At 41.3% G+C, this 13,333-nt stretch overlaps 1 protein-coding gene across 16 annotated transcripts in view; it reads left to right on the forward strand.

Moving 5' to 3' along the window:
* The first annotated feature begins 4,354 nt into the window (after positions 1 to 4,354).
* LOC133402468 (pleckstrin homology domain-containing family A member 5-like) overlaps positions 4,355 to 13,333 on the forward strand; it is a 91,681-nt gene continuing 82,702 nt past the window's right edge. For 5 of the 16 annotated variants that reach the window (XM_061676208.1, XM_061676215.1, XM_061676209.1 and 2 more), the window contains exons 1-4: positions 4,356 to 4,700; positions 4,808 to 4,884; positions 6,161 to 6,218; positions 6,741 to 6,830. In XM_061676208.1, coding sequence (XP_061532192.1) covers positions 4,609 to 4,700; positions 4,808 to 4,884; positions 6,161 to 6,218; positions 6,741 to 6,830 — 317 coding nt within the window. In that variant the 5' untranslated portion in view covers positions 4,356 to 4,608. Of the gene's footprint in view, positions 4,701 to 4,807; positions 4,885 to 6,160; positions 6,219 to 6,740; positions 6,831 to 13,333 lie in introns of all 16 variants that reach the window. The other 11 variants (XR_009768522.1, XM_061676221.1, XM_061676222.1 and 8 more) reach the window with 7 other exon arrangements.

The following is a 13,333-nucleotide window of genomic DNA, read 5'->3' on the forward strand; positions in this document are numbered from 1 at the left end:
TTGAGTGAGTCAGAGGTGAGAACTATTTGAGCCCTCTTGACAAACATTTCTATAAAATAATGACCTACTGTACACTGCACATTTCAGCTTCTTGTGTTCCTCCTGCTAATTAACCTGTGCCCTTTTCATGTTGGTCAAAGGATACCGTGTGTTGAAATTGGAGCGCAGATGACCTCATACAGAACAATCTGAGGTATTTGATGAACACTGTTGTATCATAAGATATCATTGAGGTTAGTGCCTGCAAACGCTCTCTCTCTCTCTCTCTCTCTGTGAGGCTGGACCTTTAGACCAGATACTTTTGTTGTTTAGCTAATCACATACTTGCAGCATTGTCAAGGGATCTCCCATTTTTCAGAATCATAAATGTTCTCAATTCACCAAGCAGAATCCGGTTGATGTCTCTGTTAATACCATCTTTAATGCCAAGCAGATGAGAGCTGTACAGATGCTAATTCGCTCCCCAGTCTAAAGTGGTGAGTGCGTCCTCTTACAAAGTGCAGTCATACACATGGTTACTTCTGGGCTGGCACCAGAACAAAGCAGTTGCTTGATGATGTGCAATCATTAATTACATTCTTATGGTGCAAATCTGCTCTGTGTAACTGAGCAGAGAAGCGTGGACTAGCTGAGCACAAAGACAATTATGTAAGAATGCCTTATGCAAAGTGGCCGCACACAAGACTTTGGTGTTTTTGTTGAGTTCCTACATTTTTAAACCAGTTCTTAACTAATGTTGACTCAGTTTGGAATAATATCTTTTTTTTTTTTAAATGAAAATAGATCAAATTAGAAATGATCAAGAGTTAATGACACAGCGGCTCCAAATGTTATTTCTTCATAGTTCTGTAAATCCATCCAGGCCCACATGTACAAGTCCACTTCCACCTTGACATATTGCTACTGCTTCGACCCACTTCCATTAACGCTCCCACTTAACCTAAATGGTATTGAGCTGTGTCAGTGACGATGGCAAGATCTCAAGTATATCATGTATCATTCATGTTGGCAAGTGAAACTGCATTGAAAAGATGAACTGAACTGACTTCCTGTTTATGTTTGGCTAAATCAACATACAAATATCTCCCTATGCTTGTGTGGGCCATTTTCTGATGGTACATCATTTTCTTCCCACATCCCAAAAACATGCTTCTCAGGTTAATTGAACATAGATGTGAACGTGAGTGTGAAGGATTGTTTGTTTACGTACCCTGCAATTGACTCAGGACTGACTCAGTCCGAGGTGGTTATCGAAAATGGAAGGATGGACGGTAACTAACATGCTGAGTCAGTCATATTTCATATTCTGGACTTGACTATTATCTCTTAGCAAACAAATATTGGTCACAATTGTTGAATTTTCAAAGTTGATTCAGAATGTGAATCCACTACAGTAGCCAATATGCTGAACATCACATGACCAAAACTGGAAAACAGGTTAGCGGACTTCCTTTCGTATAACGCAACCCTATAACTATAACTAACCCTAACCCATAACAACGGGTAGATGAAATGATGGTTTGAACACAAACTTATTAAAATGTTGTTTTATGGCTTCTGTCTTCAGAGAAAAGGTAAATACATGTACAGTATATCATTCATTTCTACAAATACATGTAAACACAAACAAAGCGTAAAAAAGTGATTTTGTCATCATTGGTAGCTCTTGAAGACATCTTTTAAAAACAAAAGACATTGTCGACATTTAAAGTTCCCACGAGTGGTTCGTCCTGGTCTCCTGCACTCGGACTTCGACATTTACCGGTGCCGTCGACACGGGAGGGGTTTTTGAAGGTAGGGAAGGCAAGGCAAAACCAAACGTGGTGGACCCAAGTGCAAGGAAGCAGGGAGGCAAGGCAGAAGTCTCAAAAATGATATTTAATTTGAAAATCAAAGGCAAACGAGAATCATAGAAAAAGCTAACTAAACAAATCCCGAAAACCGATCATCAAAATAACACTTGAATAAACCTAAAACAAGACGAGTGAAACTACAGGCGACTACAACGTGACACAGACAGCGTCAACGACAATGAACCGACAAGTGCGGAAAGAAACCAGGGAACTAAATACAAACAAATTGACGAGACGACGAGGAACACCTGGACGAGACACGAGTGGCTGGAGGGAGCTGATCGGTCGACACAAGGTAGGAGGTTGACGAGAACAGGTGAACACAATAACTAAATGAGCACACAAGACGTGGAAAACATGAAACAAAAACAAACACAATCCAAACCAAAACACAGCCCATGACAGCAGGAAGGAAATGCTTTGCTCTGTTTTGCCGAAAATGGAACACGGTTGCGCTTTTATAGTCCACTATTACGATGACACAGGCTTCCAGACATTCCCTCCCTCTAGATCTCACTGGTATCAAGCTGTAATCCAATTATTTCCAGGCTAATGGACCTACTTAGTTAATTATTTGTTTTAAATTTTTTTTTTATTGGAGAAGGGTGGGCCATCACGACAGCGATTAAAAAGGTTTTTACTGTATCGATTGTCAATTATCTACCCCAAGTTTGGGTCAACACTTAAAAGTTTGCTCATTTAGTGTGCAACCGTTTCTGCAACCCTGATCAATGTGAGGTTAATTCGAGGGACACATAAAGCTTGGGTTGATGAAAATTGCGATGTCACACACTATTGCTTTACTGACCTGAGGCAAAACAGAGAGCTATTTTGTTTACACAATCACTTTGCTCATTGCTTTTCTTTTCTTCTGACTGGATGGACATCAGTGCCCTGGTTCCCCTCTGCTCGGAGTTATTCTCGAAAGCAGATGACTTGCAGTTGGTAGCTATATCCGCTTCCCATCACCAAACACGCCCTAACCCTTACAGCAGTGAGGTACCATGAGTCTAGCACACAATAGAAACAAACAGGCGAGGGACAGGGGTGTCGGATAACTTGTCTTTGTTTGGTGTGAAAGGCTGATGCTGCACTTTCACTGCTCAATGACAGAAGTCCGGTGACAATAACCGAAAAGTGGAGTGAGTTGAAAGAGTGTGAGTGTCTGTGTCTGTCCAAGTGTGAGCTACCGCCATCAGATCACTCAACACATCTCTCAAGGGCTTTGGTGGGCGTTGCACTGTTACTTTTGCGTGAGTGTGGAAGAGTAGCAGATATTAAAATACCTCTTCCTGTGATATTAAGCATGCTAATTATTCTCTTGAAGCATATCTGAAATGGGAATTGTTTCACTTGTTTGAATCCACCCGAAGAAGCCTTTGACTCCCCATATGTTGTTGTTGTGGTGTCAAAAGCAAGTAACATTGACTTCAGTTTTGTATTATCCACACTGTAGGTTACAATCGATAAAGCTTGATTTACACAAACAAAAATGGGACCGTTACATATCTTCAGAAAAGAGAATGCTGCTGCTTTTCTGTTCTGCCTTGGATTTTTAACTAAAGATGAGTAAAACATTATGTATTTTAAAGATGCTGTATTTTAAAGTGACCAATGATCAATGACACTCAAATTTTGAATCAATGATACATTTGTATCAATAGCATATAATGTCAGATAGCTAGAACGCAAGAGCGTTTCCCAATCTCAAATTGGATCTGACCAAAGGAGGGCTATTTCTAAGACACATTCAAGAAAGATAAGTAAATGGTCAAAATCTCATTTTCTGTTTTGACAAGGATCAAGAGGGACAATGATGAGATTCTATTTGGAGTTGTCATTTCCGCTGGGCTCCACCACGCCCCCCCCCCCACCATTGGAGGCAAATTACAGTCCCGTCTTTTGAAACGTTATGCCACAAACGTGGCTTAATATGGCACCTATCTCTGGGCGGTTTTGCTCATTCCTCTTTGGCGCACCTCTCAAACTCCATGAGGTTGGATGGGAAATGTTGATGCACAGCCAATTTCAGATTTCCCCAGAGATGTTCAATTGGATTCAAAGTCTGCGCTTCGCACAGGTGCCGGTGATTTTTTATTTTTTTTTAAAAGTGTTTTTGCCAATGTATTTATTTCTTTTATATTATTAGATTTGTCTTTGGATTTAGCCGGGTGCTGTGGAGCGCTGCCTCCTTTCCCAATTTTCACCCGCCTGCGTGGGTTTTCTCCGGGTACTCCGGTTTCCTCCCACTTCCCAAAAAACATGATTGGCGACCAGTTCAGGGTTTTACCCTGCCTCCCAGGGTATATGTAAATGTATAACCACAACTGTATTAGCACTAGAAAGGAGCCATCACTTGAGCGATTAGTGGCCCTTGCGTTTACCGTTTGACAGGTTTTATGGTCACTTAAAGGGGCCCCGACCGATCAATGCTGCCCCTGGACCTCACGGTGGGATAATCCGGCCCTGCCCCTTTAGTCGTCCACGCACTGGCTGGCTGCTTTCGACAACAATAACACCAGAGAATAAGACACTTTGGGTGGACTTTGTAAAAGTGACTGCAGGGGAGAGGGGAGGAAAAACAAAACAAAAGCGAAGGGAGAACTTTTCAACATGACACGTCAGAGAGTGGGCAACTCGTGAAGGGTACCTGGCTGCCGCCAGCCGTCCGCCCGCCGTTGCCAAGGTTTCCGTGTCCGCGCTGCCTGCCTGCCTGCCTGCCTGCGCGCGCGCGCGCCACACGCCATTGGCAGACATGGCGGCGGACCTCCAGCCCGAGTGGATTTGCGGTCTGCCTCGTTCCTGGAGTTATGGGCTTACTCGTGACGGACGTGTCTTTTTCGTCAAGTAAGTGTCAGAAAAATCATTGAAGGACGCCGCTCCACAAATGTCCGCCCACGGCTCATTCGAGCAAAGTCGCCGAGTGCTAATTTAACGCGTCGCTCTCGCCACAGCGAAGAAGCCAAGAGCACAACCTGGCTGCATCCCCTGAGTGGCGAGGCGGTCGTAACCGGACACAGGAGAACTCCAGGTGAGGCGTCACTTTGCTCCCACGGCCTCTGCGTCGTCATGACTTGTTCGTGTCCAGACCTTTTTTTTTTTTCTTTTTTTTTGCGAGCGAGGCGGTGACATCCTTACTGTGTGTCTGTTTAATGGGCTGTAGAAAAGTGGGAGCTCCCATATGTCCACCTTTAACCCCGTCGTGACACTAACAACACCGATTTCACTGTGGCCACATACTTGATTTCATTTGAAATAAAGAATTAGATTTTGCTCAGTCAATTGACAAAATATGTTTACTTGTCCAGACAGCATTCATGTATTGTTGATGAATGTTTCTGATAATACAGCTGCTGCCTGTACATTCCAGTGTTGCAAGTAATTCCTTTATATATATATATATATATATATATATATATATATATATATATAGCTGAATCCTTTGCAGATTATATTGATGACTCATCAGTCAACACAAAATGTCCAAATGTTCCTCGTCCTAAAGCAGTGGTTCTCAAACTTTGTACACCAAGTACCACCTTTAAAAAAAAATACCTCACGAAGCACCACCATCGTGACCAATATTAAACTGCAGTAGTGTAGTAGGCACAAGTCTTCATCAAAAATTAGAAAGAGGTTTTATTCCTCAAAGGTATTTCTGATATTATTGTAAGGCATTGTAAAATTGGCTTAAAAAGTTTGAACATTAACAACACACTTCAATTTAGGGGGAATTTTTTTTTTTTTAACAATGATTCAATTCAAATGTATCGCACATATAAGTAGTAATAAAAAAATAGCTGAATAAAAGTTCAGATGCAAGATTAAATGCAAGTGTAATGTACTAAATACAACTGAACTGTACATAATATGTGATTATTTTCATGCCACTAGAGGGAGCCCGTGTCGTAGTCGTATCACACTAAGAACCACTGTCCTGAAGGCTTAATTGCAATGAAAAAGTTACATTTTTAAATATTCTCAACTTTTCATACTGTTTATTTATTTTTTATTTTTAAATCTTAGAACATGATTGACTTACTAGTTAACAAATGACAACAACAATTATTCAATACATTGTTGCAGCCCAGTGATACAACGTAATCAGCAAATGTGTTCATGGGAATCCCTTTTTGCAGATATTCTTCCATTCATCTCTTTATGCGACGCAGTATTATTAGCTGTTGCAGCCGTAATGGTTTGTTGTATGATTGTCCTCTTTATTCCTCAACAATGACTCAAAGAGAAATCAATTGTTGTTTAGTGAGTGGAACCTCCTCTCAAAATGGCTTATCGCTCTTTCACAGATCTACCCACTGGATGGGAAGAAGGATACACGTTTGAGGGGGCACGATGCTTCATCAAGTGAGTGACACCACTCAGTCACAATTCCACCCAGAATGCATGCATGCCAGAATTAAACAAGATCCAAAACATCCCTGCACCCTTCTCTTACATTTCACAACACATTTGCAATATAAAAAAAATGATTTGTTTGTGAATTCTTGCCTGTGAATTTTTAACCTCTACTCTATATCTCTCAATGGCTGGCCTGTCAAAAGTTAATGATTACACCTAGTGACATTGTGCAAGTACATGGGCAAACTGTGGTTGTTGTCTTTATGAGCTGATTCTATTGATTCAGTCCAACCCTGAGCCCACTTAAAGAGTTTGCGCCGAGTAATCAGGTCTGTGTATGATCTGCTTGCACTTTAAAATGCCACTTGTCTTAAATAGATGTTAAATGGTAAAAATGGGTTTGTATATGAAAAACATTTCCCAGGTTTGTGCTGGCCTGCAACATTACAGCAACTTGAAGAGCCTCATGTTCAGTTCGCTCGGCTCCAAGACTTGGATATACATACATTATTTGATTTATTTTTTCAGTTGCTGGCTGCAGTCAGGTTTCTATCCAAATGGTTCACTAATCTTAAATCCATATCGGGACGATCTGCAAAACACAATGCAAACGCACAGGTATTTCATGCATTCTTGTCATTCTTTCAGTTGTCACTGAACACTGAGTTTGAGGTTCACTAAAACGTTACTTTGGAGGTAAACTTTTATTCCTCCTAAGAAAGGTGTTGCCATTCCCATTAAGTGTTTTCTACCCCCTAAATGACAAACCATATAAGTGAGCGAAACACATATTACAGTTTACATAAGGGATGGATGTAATACTAGAGTAATGTATTTTGATGTGCTGAATCCAAATATCACGTTGGTTTTGTTCAATCAGGTCAACCTTTTGAACTACAGCCGCCTTTTTGTTTACATGCACAGCAATTTCTCTTCAGAGGTTCAAGTCAATGGAAGTTCATGGCCAGAATATTGAACAATGATGACGTAGCATTCAAATTACACATACTTACTTTGATCAATGTGTGCTATTCAATTTAAAATAAGCAATGTTTGTAACATTTGATTAATAAACTGTTCACAACTTGGCATAAAAACCTGAGCAGCATTTAAAAATATGAAAGATAATGCCATTCAAATATTTTTGCGCATTTTTGGTGGGTTTCTTTTACGACATCAAGGTAAACCCTGGAAGGGTGACTGCATTGCAGAGGATGGAAGGGTGTTGTGCCACCATGAATTCACTCTCCTGCTGTGACTTCCTCATGAATTTGAGCAGTTTGGTGTGGCAGGCTGTCAGGCAGTGAAGCTGAATGTCAGTCACTTTATAGCCCAGTGTTTTATCACTTTTATCACTCAGTGCAACCCACAACTCCACACCACATCTATTAGTTGAAAAGAACGGCACTGGTTCAATTATAGCTCATGCTATTTCCCCAATCGTTAATAAGTATGAATTGTTGAAATGTTTGAAAGTTTACTCCAATTTAATTTGTGATGGATTGTGAAATGTGTTGTAATATCATCTTTTACTGGAAGAGGATGGGTATTGATTACTTGAGTGAGTCGCAAAATGTACGCGCACCGTGTAATGCCCTTGAGTTGTGTGTCTGTGTGCAGCGATCCTTAAATAGACAGGTGGATGCTTAAGTCCGATGCAATGAAATTAGTCATAAAACAATTGACACATGTTCTGACCTGCAAGCAACATTCTGCTAAGTATAGGCTGTGCCTTAAATTGCCGTCAGTGTCTTTAAAATGTGACAAACGCACCGCTGCTCTTCAGCACACGAAGTCACTCGTCTTCCTCTTCGTTTTCTGGCCGCGTGCGCTGCTGCAGCCTGTTGACAGGGTGGACACTTCTGTCCATTATCACACTTCCGATTTTGTGGTTGTGGGTTAGTGTAGATATTCCACGGTGCCAAACAAAGGCCTGTCAGTGTTACCAGCCTTGTAGCGCACTTGGCAAACTACATCCCTGTTATAGCGTATGTTGTATAACAATTTTGCAACTTTGGTTCATTTCCTGGTTTAACAGGCCAAAGTACTATTCGAGGACAGTAACCCAACGGTGACCTGAAAAACTGTAACCTCAACCTGCTTCATAGATGAGTAACATGGATGGTCCCAGAGTAAGAAAAAAACCCCAAAATTCTAGAATCATACAACGCCAGGATATTTAACAAATGACAAAATAAGCAAGACCTAGATGTACTGTATAGTTTATATACAGTTAGTGTACTTCTCGAGGAAACACTCAATTTCATGGTTTAAATGTGATATGTAAGACTTCAATAAGTTATCCTTGAAAGTGGCCTATGACCACTTCTACCCGTGTGGTCGGAAATAGTCTGAACAGGCTGTGCTCAACAATTCTCGTTATCTCATCCTGACTCAGTGGGTATTTGTTGACAGGTTAATGTGATAACGATCTTGGAAAGTAAACAATTTGAGACCGTATGACAAGTAGCAAGTAAAAGCCTCATAAAACTGCCCAGAACCAAGAACCTGATGATTGGAGACATCCTGTACTGCTATTTTATTCTATTATTCAGTTTTTACATTTCAAAGATGTCAGTGTTAATCGTTTCAGTTAAGATAAAAACAAAACAAAAAAAAACCTTGTTTTCAGACTTAAAAACTGAGCCAAGTACATTATACTTTTATCTCTTTGACCCGACACTTTTTTGATGCTGTAAAAGGATCTGAGCCATTCTGATGCTGGTCGCGTGTCTTGGCTGTCATCATCGGGTTACACAGGGCGAGCATCGAGGAGCAGATTGTGCTGACGTCAGCTGTTCTCTGAAGGGGAGGGTGGGTGCAGGGGAATTGGTGTAATTGTGTGGACTTAGTATTTGATTATATTATTGTATTCAGTATATTGCATTGTGAGTTTGGAATTAATCTTTTCAGTTAACGAGCTGTTGGCATTAGGCCTCGTGTATTTGGGATAGTTTGAAGAAGATGATGCCCTCTGAGATCACGAGGAAGGTAAACAGGCCATAAACAGTGGATTCTCCAAGTTAAATACGCCAATTTTGAGTTTGGGCCAATTTTTTGTTCATATATTGACGATCACACAGAAACGTGACTAGACTACATATCTCACAAAAATTCAGCTCATTGAGCATCTAAAGAATTCAAATAAGTGTGGTATATTTGTCTTGTTCACTGGAAAATGAGCAAGAGTGTGAATCACTCACAGACGTGCCAAAATGTTGCTTAAACGTAAGAGTAGCAATCGAGGATGTCCGCTCCAGAGGTGGGTAGAGTAGTCAAATATTGTTCCTTGACAATAATGTGACCAGACATGCAAAGGCCAAAGGCATGAAAAAGATGACAAAAAACAACAACATTGTAGCTTCATTAGATAAATGAAGCAATCTGGAAGACTCTGAAGAGTACAATAAGGCAATATCAACACATTTTCTTCACGCAGGAAAACATTTATTTGCACCGCTCAAGTACAAATTTAAGATTAAAATTAAATTTGCCTCATTTCTTTGCTTTTTTTTGGGCCTCCAACTTGAGCCAGGCCCATCTTCACCTGCACCTGATACCTGCTTCAAGCTGTGGCGCGTGAATATCCTCCATCCTCCTCTTTAAGCACTCTCATTCTGGAAAAGAATTGACTTAAAATCGTTGTCTGTTTCACTTAATTTTTCACTATTAGCAACTTCAAAGGCTAATCCCAAATGCATCCTTCAGGTAAATATTGAGTAGAATATTTGCCTGTTTATTATTGGCCATTTCTGAATTTGAACTTAGTTCATTCTGTGTTGTGACACAATCCCTAACATCGCTCCGTCGCTTAATACATTTAACATGAACATACGTAAACTAATGAGATAATTGTAGGCGCGTTTCCTAATTAATACAAAATGTAAGAGCAGATCAGCTCTTGTCGCCCGTGTTACGTGTGCTTCGAGGTTCCGCTGGGTCCACAACCAGGGCCACGACCCGCAGCACCTCAACGCGAAAACACAAACGACCAGTGCAACAAATACGACGCTGGCTGATCTGATGAGCAAAAAGTTTGCTTCAACAAACGTAAGAGTAGCAATAGAGGATGTCCGCTCCATAACGTGGGTAGAGTAGCCAGATATTGTACTCAAATAATAAAAAGTACACAGGGAAATAATTACTCAAGCACTGAGTAAATAGCAGAAACAATTCAAAACGAAACAAAACCAAAAAACACTTGCCATTTACTGCACGGTGTTTTCTCAAGTTATAAGTGAGCTGAAATGCCAGAGCAATACTACAATACATGAAAGCTGTTGGTTTGGTTCGTCTAAATGGACGGCTGATTAGCACATCTGCCTCACAGCTCTGAGGACCCGGGTTCATATCCCGCCTTGCCTCTTTGGAGTTTGCATGTTCTCCCCCTGCCAGGGTTATCTCTGGGTACTCCGGTTTCCTCCCACATCCCAAAAACATGTATGGTAGGTTGATTGAAGACTCTAAATTGCCCGTAGGTGTGAATGTGAGTGCGGATGGTTGTTTGTTTGTATGTGCACTACGATTGGCTGGCGACCAGTTCAGGGTGTACCCCGCCTCTCGCCCGAAGATTGCTGGGATAGGCTCCAGCACCCTAGTGAGGATAAGCGGTACAGAAAATGGATGGATAGATGGTAAATAAAAGTAGCAAGCAACATTTAGACCATTGTAACAGAGTAAAAGTACCGTTGCTGCCAGCGTTCAATTTTGTATTTTATTTATTTTATTTTTTATTTTTTGTCCTGTTCGGTTGTTAGGTCAAGCAAAATGGAGGATCTGTATCCCTTTTATGCCGGAACAGTTTTACTGTGTCACAGTGGAATTTTTAAGCTGCCGCTGTGGTTTCTTTGTATCACAATGGATATTTATTGAGACTCAATTGAAGAGAACAAAGTTTCTAGAGGGGAGTGAGAAAAGAAGGCAAAAGACAAAGCACTAATTGTAAACAAGATGAGAAAAGTAAATCATTAAATATCTAGAACAATGAAACATTAGATATGAGTGTTGTAGGGGGCAGTCATGGTACACCCTGTGAGGGAAGGACAGGACAAGATAGGACAGGAGAAGAAGCATGCTGGACAAGGGTCGTGAACCCGGCTGTACAACTGAAGTGGTGGGAGTTACTGTGTAAATTATAAAAGTCTATAGGACGAGAGTGTGAGTGAGGACATACCCAAGGAATTTACATATTCATGAGTTATTTGTCGCAATAAGTGAGTGGCAACACATCAAGCAAAAAAGTCTCAGGGGTGTGTGCCCGCGGACACATGCAAGTGAATTGACACCGTTTCGGAGGAGGCCACAGGGAACCAATGCCACTATCCCCCAGCCAACTCACACCCCGCGTGCTGCGCCTACCACCCACTCCCCATGCCAGCATTCAAGGAGTACGAAACAGCGAGGGCGACAGCGACACCCCCCCAGGAAAAACTCATTGGATCTACACGAGTCACGTAAATGGCCTATTTTGAGTTCAAAACGGCGAATTTGACCGAAAACGGACTGATTTACACACTAGCGTTAATCCTGGTTTACTGTAAACAGTTGTCTTGTTTCCCCTGTAACTAGCAATTGGGCCATGTTCACTATCTGAAACACTGGACTCTAGATTTTCCATTGGCTTTTTGTGAGCAAATTGGATTGGTGGTGTTTTAACACTCGAGATCGCTCTTGGTCTCGAGACCACATTTTGACCACCTTGTCATGGTTTTTCAAATAGATTTTTATGGTCTTGATCTCAGTGAGTTCTGGTCTCGGGCAAGTCTTGGTCTTTGTAGTGTGAGCACAACACAAAATGTTCTCCACAATCCTGTCACATCCTGGCGAAACATCTCCATTTCAGAATATAGAACTAATTCATGACACAACTCACTGCTAGCCAAAATGATCTACACAATGTTATTTAAACTTAATGATTGTTAAAGTGGCCTACCCAATACAATGCCAAATTTGTAGTACCTACTGTCTCTTTATTTTTCAATTTGGTTTAGCTCATTGAGTAGAGAGGAATGGGTCAATACTACCCAACCCATTAGCGCTAATGTATTCAACTTTTTAAGTCCACTGGCTTCTGCCTCTGCTCTCATTGTGATAAATCAGAAAACTGAAATCCAGTCAGGTATTTAGCGGTTTTGGCACATCTCCAGTTGGACCACTTCAGCCATTAGACCAGAGAAGTTATTTTTTTACATTCAGCATTTTTTTAAATCAAAACTTGATCTGAGAGGTTGCACAAACCAAGTAGACTTCTGTTATTCGCCTACTTGAAATACATTTTGACTTCATTTGCAAGCATTGTGTGATTATTCCTTATAATAATTTGTTTATTGGTCAGTTAAAGAGTATGAAACCATTGCAAACATGACTTTTCTCTGTGGTCAAGACTTGCTTTTTGATAAGATGTCAAAAACTCTGCAGCTGCTTGCTATTTAAGCTCAGTACAGCATAATATTATGATGAATATAATATCATGTTTGGAGTTTGCATGTTCTCCCCATGCCTGCGTGGCCTTTCTCCGGGCACTCCCGTTTCCTCCCACATCCCAAAAACATGCATGATAGGTTATTTGAAGGCTCTAAATTGCCCGTAGGTGTGAATGTTTGTTTGTATGTACCCTGCGATTGGCTGCCGCCTCTCACGCGAAGATAGCTGCGATAGGCTCCAGCACTAGTGAGGATAAGCGGTACGGAAGATGAATGAATAATAATGCATTCATTGACTTGCGTTCTACAATGATGCAGAGGGTTTGATGCCCGCTGTTCACAAATATGTGAACAGCGGAATATATGTTTGACATCCATCTCCTCCTCATCTTTGTCTGCCTGCACCCCGATTCACCAAAATCACGTTAGACCAGAGGTCTACGATGCACCAAAAGTTAGACAGGGTCTGAGTAGGCTTAAGTTTAGATCGAATTTCTGCCACCAAATTGTCGCAACTCGAAGGACACACCCTTGCTGCGCCAGAATGCCCAACTTGTCGCAGACCGGTCCATGACCCTTGCGCTTGCACAAAATCAGCATAAGCCAGCATTTGCGCCCCGCCACACATACACTGTCTAGGAAAATAGAGCCCTGATTGTTCAGAGCACAGAAACTTCCTGTCTTTGGTCACTAACATTG

Source organism: Phycodurus eques, chromosome 5 (assembly GCF_024500275.1).
Source record: "Phycodurus eques isolate BA_2022a chromosome 5, UOR_Pequ_1.1, whole genome shotgun sequence".
NCBI lineage: Eukaryota > Metazoa > Chordata > Actinopteri > Syngnathiformes > Syngnathidae > Phycodurus > Phycodurus eques.